General features: G+C 57.7%; 1 protein-coding gene across 1 annotated transcript; it reads right to left on the reverse strand.

The window, feature by feature from the left end:
• Window positions 1-2,162: 2,162 nt before the first annotated feature.
• TMEM88B (transmembrane protein 88B) lies at window positions 2,163-3,775 on the reverse strand. Its single transcript, XM_033228741.1, has 2 exons — window positions 3,524-3,775; window positions 2,163-2,399 (listed from the first exon to the last, which is right to left on the reverse strand). Exons 1-2 carry the CDS (start codon window positions 3,773-3,775, stop codon window positions 2,163-2,165), a joined length of 489 nt encoding a protein of 162 aa, XP_033084632.1.
• Window positions 3,776-9,486: the final 5,711 nt, after the last annotated feature.

The following is a 9,486-nucleotide window of genomic DNA, read 5'->3' on the forward strand; positions in this document are numbered from 1 at the left end:
TTATAATCCCAACACTTTAGGAGGCCGAGGCAAGAGGATTGCTTGTGCCCAGGAGTTCAAGACCAGCCTGGGCAACATGATGAGACCCCGTCTCTAGAAAAAATTTTAAATTAGCTGGGTGTGGTGGTGCACTCTGTAGTCGCAGCTACTTGGGAGACTGAGGCAGGAGGATCACTTGAGCCCGGGAGGTCGAGGCTGCAGCTAGGAGCTCACCACTGCACTCTGCCTGGGCGGCAGAGCAAGACTCTCTCTCAGTAAACAGACAGAGTAATGTGGAGGCCTGGATGATGAAGGGAAGTGGTTGGGAAAGCCGATAATTCACTGGACACACACAGGGACAGAGCGCCAGCCTGCGGCCAGCGAACAAGGATGCTTCTCTGCATAGAGGCTGCTAAACCAGGGGTCTCAAGGGTCACCGAGGGGGCCCAAGGTGGTCTCGCCTGGAAATGGGGAATAGTCTCTGGAGGGAAGCATCCCCAAGTTGGACCTCAGAACTGTCACAGATAACGGCTGACAATTAGACATTACCAGACGTTCGGAGAACCACTATGCTACTGATGACAATCAGTAGCAACAACCATTCACAGATTTACACTCCTAAAGACTAGGAAATTGGAATTACTTAGTACAGAATATAAAATAACTATATATAAAATATGTTTAAGAAGTGGAAACTGAGGCCGGGCGCGGTGGCTCACGCCTGTAATCCCAGCTCTCAGGGAGGCAGAGGCGGGAGGATAGCTTGAGCCCAGGAGTTCGAGACCTGCCTGGGTAATACAGCGAGATCCCGTTCTCCACAAAAAGGAAAAAAAAAAAAAAAAGACAAGAAGTGGACACTGTAATCCAAAAAGTAAGCTTGTACCGAGAGACCATAAAAAGTGATCAGACAAATCTAAAACAGAATCAGATGTAACTTTTAGATATGTTCCCCCCCCTTTTCTTTTGAGATGGAGTTTTATTTTGTCACGCAGGCTGGAGTGCAGTGGCGCCATCTCAGCTCACTCCAACATCTGCCTCCAGGGTTTAAACGATTCTTGTGCCTCAGCCTCCTGAGTAGCTGGGACTACAGGTGTGCACCGCCATGGCCAGCTAATTTTTGTTGTTTTTTTATTTGTTTTTAAGACGGAGTCTTGCTCTTGTCATCCAGGCTGGAGTGCAATGGCACGATTTCGGCTCACTGCAAACTCCACCTCCTGGGTTCAAGTGATTCTCCTGCATCAGCCTCCCAAGTAGCTGGGGCTACAGGTGCCCGCCACCACACCCAGCTAATTTTTGTATTTTTAGTAGAGACGGGGTTTCACCATATTGGCCAGGCTTGTCTCAAACTCCTGGCCTCAGGTGATCCACCCATCTCGTCGTCCCAAAGTGCTAGGATTACAGATGTGAGCCACGGTGCCTGGCCTGGATATGTTAACATAATAATTTAAGATAAAATGAATGAGTTAATCAGCAGATTAGACAGAAGACAGTAATTTGATGAGGGGGGAAAAAGGAAGCGGTGAGGATATGGAGAAGGAATTCGTGGTGAAACGAGATAATGGCTGAGGGATTTCCGGAGCTGATGAACGTTGTGGACCTGAGGTTTACAGCAAACAGGGTGGGTGTGAGCTCGGCCCAGCTGGGAGGTGCTGGTGAGACCAAGGAACACCAAAGTTAGTGAGATCTTACAGTCATCCTGAGAGAGCCCACAGATGCTGGCGCCTGTCTGAATGTGAGCCTGCCACAGGCTGAGCCCTGCTGCCGCCACCCCTGGGCTTCTGGAACCCTGGGCGTGGCCGAGCGTGGGCGTCTCCCCTGGGAGTCCCAGAGCCCTGGACGCTGGAGGCCGGGACCTGGGCAGACGCGAGAGGCCTTGGGGCTGGGGCCTGACCCCCTCCTCTGAGGGCCGCCTGCCGGGCTCTGCCCTGCCCTCCCCTCCCCTGCACTCCCCTCCCCTGCACTCCCCTCCCCTGCACTCCCCTCCCCTGCACTCCCCTCCCCTCCTCTGCACTCCGTGGCGGGGGCGGGGCTGCGGGCGGGGGAGGCCGGGGTCGTAGCCGGGAGCGCTGCGCGCGCAGCCAGGAAGGGGGCGCGGGCGCGACCCTCAGTTTCCCGGGCTGGGGCACGCGATGGGGTCGCGCGCGAGCTCGGAGGCCTCTCGGGGTTTCGCAGCGGCCGCCGGGTCACACCCAGGCGCAGAGTTGCTCGTCCCCGTCGGGGCGCCCCGGGGGGCGGCGGCGGGGTCCGGGGGTCCCAGCGGGCGGAGGCAGCAGCGGGCGGAGGCGCCGGGCCAGGCGGGCGCGGACGGCCGAGGCGAGCACCAGCAGTGGCGGCAGCGAAAGAAGCCCGAACACGATGAGCGCCGCGGAGCCGCGGTCCGAGAACAGCGCGCGGCACCGGGGACCGGGAGCGGGGTGGACCTGGGGGCCGGGCGGGCGGTCAGTGGGGGGCGGGCGGGGTGATGGAGCTTCCGGAAGGGAGAGAAGAGGGAGCAGGGCAGGGTAATGGAGGGAGAGGAGGGGGCGGCGGAGACGGGGCGGGACGGGATGATGGAGGGGAGGGGAGCAGGGCAGGGTGATGGAGGGCAGGGGTGGAGGAGAGGGGTGGGTGGGTCAGGGTGAGGAAGGGGCGGTGAGGGCCGGACGCTGAGGGATGGGTGGGCGGGAGCAGGGTGGAGAGGGGAGGGGAGAGGGAGCGGGATGGGAGAAAGGATGCTAGGCCGCGGCAAAAGGAGATGGAAGGGTGCAGGGCGGGAAAGAGGAGTGGCCGATAGAGAAGATGAAAGAGCAGGGACGGGGCGATAGAGGGGCCGGGGCGGGCTGAGCAGGGCGGGGAGAGGGAGGGGGAGATGGAGGGAGGGAGGATTAGGGCCTGGGCGAAGGAGGGGCGGGGCGGAGAGAGGGGAGGGCGCCGGGCCGCTGTGGGCCAGGCAGTGCTGAGGGGTGAACTGGAGATCGGGACGTAGCAGGTAAAGGGCCGAGCAGGGTCCCTTGAGGGGAGGCTCAGAAAAAGCGCCCACTGCCGTGTTCTGTCCCCCTGCGCCCTCCCATCACCAGCTGGCGCTATCCCCCATACCAGCAGAAAGGGGCCCGGGGCCATCTGCCTAAACCCCTGCCCCCAGACCAGGCCACAGCCCACTCTGCAGCTGGGGAAGCCCCGCACTGGCAGGCGGGCCTGGGAGGGACCGTGTGTGTTGGAGGGACTGGGGGCTGTGCGTTAGTGAAACTTGACAACATTTTCATCTTCTTTTCCTGGAACCCCTTTCTCTCCCCACCCCCACCCAGCTGTCCAGGCCCTGGTGGCCCCTGGTACAAGGCCGGGAGGCCGGGAGGGGATAGAGCTGTCCCTTGGGTGAAAAACAAAAGCCCTTTTTTGGCTGTGGCTGGTGGGGGTGCTTGGGAGAAGAAGGGGCTGCCAGGTAGGGGCACACGTGTCTCCGAGGACAAGGGGCAATACTGGAAAGGGGCACAGTGGCCTTCAGCCGCAGGACACGGCCACTCCCCAGGACCCCAGCTAGTCCCCCACCCATGGGGCACAGGCTCACCCTCGAGTGGCACAGGAATCCCAGGTAGACGACGGCCGCTGCGGGCAGGAGCACCAGCAGGAAGGCTGTGGCGGGCAGCAGGAGGTGCAGCAGGAGCCCGGCCATCAGCCGGCCGGGCAGCAGCAGGGGCCCCGGCCACCCTGGGCATGGCAGGGCTGAGGCCTGGTGGTCGGGAGGTCTCCGGGGCAGCATAGGCGCTGTGTCCAAATCACCGCCTCCCTCCTCCTCCGTCTCCCTTCCCTGCTCACTCATGCTTCTGACGCTGCAGGCCTGCGGCCCGGGTGGTGTTCAGGTGCAGAGTGATGCTCCCCAGGGCCACCCTAGAAGACCTTTAACCCCGCCCCACGTTGCAGCTAGTCCACATCTCCCAGCCAGACCGTGGACCCTTGCTAGGGATGTCCTGCCCTGATGTCTGTCCCAGAGCCACACCCCCGCCTCAGTTTCCCTTCTGCCAGGCAGCTGTAGCTCCAGCCGTGCCAGTCTCCAGTCCCAGCCAGCTCCTGGTGCTCTGGGCAGGCCTTGCAGGGCCCTTCCCACCAGGGCCTCCTCCCTCCGTGTCCCTCCCTCCCCCTATGCAGCTCCCCCACACAAAGACTTCATTTCAAAGGGATTGACTCTGACAGCTGCCCCATCAGTAGCTGCCACCTGGAGCCCGGCCCCCCATCCCATTTCCCAGGCCCAGCCCCGCTGCTCCCTCATCTGAACGTCTTGTCAGTGTCCTCCGCCTGTGTCAGAGTGGATGAGAGGGCACCTGGGATGTGCGTGAGCTGTAAGGTGTGGGGCCTGTACACAGCAGGCCCTCAGCAGGCAGCCAGGGACCACAGGCACCCTCGTGTCTGAACACAGCCATCCCGAGCAGAGGAAAGGCAGATTTTCCAGGACAATAACCTGTGTTCCATCTTTTTTTTTTTTTCTTTTTGAGACAGAGTCTTACTCTGTCACCAGGGCTGGAGTACAGTGGCACGATCTCGGCTCACTGCAACCTCTGCATATCTGGTTCAAGTGATTCTCCTGTCTCAGCTTCCCTAGTAACTGGGACTACAGGCACTTGCACCATGACCAGCTAATATTTGTATTATTATTATTTTTTTTGGAAGGAGTCTGCTCTGTTGCCCAGGCTGGAGCGCAGTGGTGCAATCTCGGCTCACTGCAAGCTCCGCCTCCCAGGTTCACGCCTTTCTCCTGCCTCAGCCTCCCAAGTAGCTGGTGATTTGTTTTTCTAAGACCACCAGAGCGAGCACAAAAGAACCAGCGAGTGGGCAAGGCTAAAAGCAAAACTGCAAATTTATTCTTTGGTCATCTAGCTCCAGAGAAAAAGGTATGGGGGTGAAGTCTGTTGGCCTCCGGCAAAGGAGGCCGAGAGAGTCACCCAGTAGAACTCTGGGGCAGAGTTCCTAATGCAGTCCCGACAAAGGTAGGGGCTGAGGAAGCCCGCCCCGTGCATCTGCCGGGAGTGGCTTTTCTAGGAGTGGAAGGGGAATAGGCGGGGCACGGGCGCGTCAGGGGAGGGGGGGGAAGGCGCCGCAGGTGCCACCAGGTAAATCTTGATCTCTTCGGATTGACATCACCTGGCGCATGCCTGGTTGGTCTGCACCTTCCCGGGCGCCAGCTGCATCCTCGCGCACACGGGGAAAAGTTGGTGATGAAAAACCCGGAAATGCACCATCTTGCCTCCCTTCGTCAAAACAGCTGGGACTACAGGCGCCTGTCACCATGCCCGGCTAATTTTTTTGTATTTTTAGTAGAGACGGGGTTTCATAGCATTAGCCAGGATGGCCTCGATCTCCTGACCTCGTGATCCGCCCGCCTTGGCCTCCCAAAGTGCTGGGATTACAGGCGTGAGCCACTGTGCCCGGCTGTATTTTTTTTTTAGTAGAGACAGGGTTTCACCCTGGTGGCCAGGATGGTCTCGATCTCTTGACTTTGATGCCCGCCTCGGCCTCCCAAAGTGCTGGGATTGCAGGCATGAGCCGCTGCGCCCAGCCCATCATTTCTAGTCAGGGCAAAACTTTTCCCATCCAAAACCCCAACCAGTTTCTCTGAACGTTACCCCCAACTCTGACTTTTTTTTGAGACAGGGTCTCATTCTGTCACCCAGGCTGCAGTACAGTGGTTCAATCACGGCTTACTGCAGCCTTGACCTCCTGGGCTCAATCAGTCCTCCCACCTCAGCCTCCTAAATAGCTGGGACTACAGGCACCTGCCACCACACCTGGCTAATTTTGGTGTTTTTTGTAGAGATGGGATCTTGTCCTGTTGCCCAGGCTGGTCTGGAACTCCCGGCCTCAAGTGATCCGCCTGCCTGGGCCTCCCACAGTGCTGGGATGGCAAGCATCAGTCCCCGCGCCTGGCACAGTCCCTGATGTCTGTCCGTCTCCCAGGGTTTTATTGCACATCAGTAGTTCCAGCTCCATTTTCTTTTCTTTCTTTTTTTTTTTTCCGAGGTGGAATTTTTTGCTCTTGTTGCCCAGGCTGGAGTGCAATTGCACGATCTCGGCTCACTACAACCTCCACCTCCCAGGTTCAGGCAATTCTCCTGCCTCAGCCTCCTGAGTAGCTGGGATTACAGGCACCCACCACGCCCAGCTGATTTTTGTATTTTTAGTAGAGGTGGGGTTTCACCATGTTAGCCAGAATGGTCTCAAACTCCTGACCTCAGGTGATCCGCCCACCTCCATCTCCCAAAGTGCTAGGATTACAGGCGTGAGCCACTGCACTCGGCTTCCAACTCCATTTTCTTTTTTTTTTTTTTTTTAGACGGAGTCTCACTCTGTCGCCCAGGCTGGAGTGCAGTGGCCGGATCTCAGCTCACTGCAAGCTCCGCCTCCCGGGTTTACGCCATTCTCCTGCCTCAACCTCCCAAGTAGCTGGGACTACAGGCGCCTGCCACCTCACCTGGCTAGTTTTTTGTATTTTTTTAGTAGAGACGGGGTTTCGCCGTGTTAGCCAGGATGGTCTCGATCTTCTGACCTCGTGATCCACCTGTCTTGGCCTCCCAAAGTACTGGGATTACAGGCTTGAGCCACTGCGCCCGGCCCCAACTCCATTTTCATAATTAATTGACAGGAGTAGGTGTCTGTGAGCTGAGCCGTTCCCTGTGAGGTCTTCTAGTGGGCTCCATCCCTTTCAACACGTTCCAGGCCTCTCCATCTTGCCTACTTCTTTCAGACCTGTGAACAGGAAGGAGAGTGGCACCACGTGGCGTGTGACATCTAGCAGGGCAGTAGAGGCCTCCCTGCAGTGTCCCTACAGCGTTGGGCACGGTGGCTCACACCTGTAATCCCAGCACTTTGGGAGGCTGAGGTGGGTGGATCACTTGAGGTCAGGAGTTTGAGAACAGCCTGGCCAATTTGGTGAAAGCCAGTCTCTGCTAAAAATACAAAAATCAGGCCAGGCACTGTGGCTTATGCCTGTAATCCTGCACTTTGGAAGGATGAGGCATGTGTATCACTTGAGGTCAGGGGTTCGAGACCAGCCTGACCAATGTGGTGAAACCTTGTCTCTAAAAAAAAAAAAATACAAAACTTAGCCGGGCTTGTTGGCATGCGCCTGTAGTACCTGCTACTCGGGAAGCTGAGACAGGAGAATTGTTTGAACCCGGGAGGAGGAGGTTGCAGTGAGCCGAGATCAAACCATTGCATTCCAGCCTGGGCGACAGAGCGAGAATCCATCTCAAAAAAAAAAAAAAAATTAGGCGTGGTGGTGGGCGCCTGTAATCCTAGCACTTTGGGAACCTGTGGAAGGCAGATCACTTGAGGTCAGGAGACCAGCCTGGCCAACATGGTGAAACCCTATCTCTACTAAAAATACATAAATTAGCCAGGCGTGGTGGTGGGTGCCTGTAATCCCAGCTACTTGGGAGGCTGAGGCAGGAGAATCACTTGAACCTGGCAGATGGTGGTTCCAGTGAGCTGAGATCACGCCACTGCACTCCAGCTTGAGTGACAGAGTGAGACTCCTAAAAAATACAAATAGAAAGTTTAAAAAAGTTGCAAAACCTCTGCTTTCTAAGTGCCCCCCAACCAGGCCCCTCGCTTATTCATTCAACAAACACTGCTGAACTGCTACTGAGTCCCAGGGACTATCACCAGAAAAGGAGGTCCCGATCCAGACCCCAAGAGAAGGTTCTTGGACCCCACGCAAGGAAGAATTCGGACGAGTCCACCAAGTAAAGTGAAAGCAAGTTCAATAGGAAAATAAAGGAATGAGAGAAGGGCTGCCCTGTGGGCTGAGCAGCGGCCTGGGCTGCTCCACCGAGAACACTTACTGTTGTTTCCCGGGAAAGGGGCAGGCAATTCCTGGAAGTGAGGGTTCCTCCCTGTCTTAGACCATCTAGGGTAAGTTCTGGCGTTGCCACGGCAACCGTAAACTGCTGGTGGGCGTGTATCTCATGCTAATGTATTATAATCAGCGCATAAAGAGCAGTGAGGACTGGCTGTCTTGGTTTTGGTGGTTTGGGGCCGGCTTCTTCACGGCATCCTGTTTTATCAGTGGGGTCTTTGTGACCTGTATCTTCTGCTGATCTCATCCTGTGACTAAGAATGCCTGACCTCCAGGGAATGCGGCCCAGACGGTCTCAGCCTCATTTTACCCAGCCTGTTCAAGATGGAGCTGCTCTGGTTCAAATGTCTCTGCAGAACCACTCCAGGTTCTTTGGATTCCACGGCAAGGGGGCTGCGGCTTCTGCCCTTCCGTGCCCCACTGTGTGTGGGTCCTACAAGCATCACAGAGGCAGCTGTGGCTGCCCCCACCATGGTGGAACCTGGGAGACGGGAATCTTGGGAGCGGCCTCTTGCAGGTCCATTCTCGCCTCTGTACCTCTGGGGAGCTGGCATGAGGCAGTTTCTGGGGCCTCCCTGGCCCTGATGAGTACGGGACTTTCCACCCAGCCCCCAGAGCTCTTCACATCTTTCCTGGTCAGCCTCACAGAGCTTTCCTTCTAGAAGAGGAAGGCAGGCATTTAAATAAAGTGAACACATACTTTCCCATAGTGATAAATGCTAAAAACTAAAACGGTTAGAGGTGCACGTTGCCTCAGATCCATCAGTGGTCAGGCTCTGGGAAGGTGACCGATGAGTAGCCTGAGGAGGTTTGCAAGGCAGGGTCTGTGTGGCTGGGTGGGTGGTGGGATGGGGCCCCTGGTCCCTTGTCTGGAGACCCTTTGGGCCCTTGGAGAGGCGTCCTCTAGGGAGTGGGGGAGGCCAGGCCTGGGCCCTCCGGAGACCCTGTCCTTGGGGACCTGGGAGGCTGAAGGGGCCTGAGGTGGGAATGGGTAGCCCCCATCGCCTTTCCCGTGCAGCTGCTGGAGGGGCCAGGCTGCTGCAGCCATCTCAAAAAGCCATGTTCCCTTCTGTCTGGCCCCAAGTACTGGGAGACAGGAAGATGCCCTCAGCACCAGCCCCACCTACCCTGTGCCAGGCCCCAGAATCCCACTGCCCCAGGCCTTGCTTGAGCAGAGCTGCTTTTCCACATGCAGACGTGCTCTAGCAGGGATTCTCCCCACACTCCCTCCTGCCCCTGCCCCCACCTGCCCCAGCATCTGTCCCTTCCCTGGCTCCAGACTTGCCCCAGTCAGTCCCCAAAGGGTATTCGTCCCTACCGCGCCAGAGCCACCCTCTTCTCCAGGCCACCTGTCTGGAGTCCTTGGTGAATCTTTTGTCCTGTCCAGCATTTAGAGAAAGGCAGGCCAGAACCTCACCCTGCTCTCCTCCCCAGCCTGGAATCGGTAGGAGGGGCCAGCACCCACCCCTGAGTGGGCTTAGCCAGCACAGACAGGAGTGAGGGTGAGGGGGCTGCCCGAGGGCGGGCACTGTGGAGAGGCCTGTGAGGCCTTCCAGGGGCACGTCAGGGCACATTCAAGGCTGTGCTTCCTCGGGGAGGTGGCATCTGAGCAACTTTTGTCCACAGGCATGTTCCTGCTTGTCCTGCCCAACCGCCCTGGCCTTTGTTCCCCAGGAGGGCAG

This window comes from Trachypithecus francoisi, unplaced genomic scaffold (genome assembly GCF_009764315.1).
Source record: "Trachypithecus francoisi isolate TF-2019V2 unplaced genomic scaffold, Tfra_2.0 Lachesis_group12, whole genome shotgun sequence".
Lineage (NCBI taxonomy): Eukaryota > Metazoa > Chordata > Mammalia > Primates > Cercopithecidae > Trachypithecus > Trachypithecus francoisi.

Excerpts from the sequence above, each read along its gene's own strand:
- TMEM88B (XM_033228741.1), bottom strand. The coding sequence starts at position 3,775 with ATGAGTGAGCAGGGAAGGGAGACGGAGGAGGAGGGAGGCGGTGATTTG. Across the intron at positions 2,400-3,523 it reads GATTCCTGTGCCACTCGAGG|GTCCACCCCGCTCCCGGTCC; the intron begins GTGAGCCTGTGC and ends CCCGGCCCCCAG.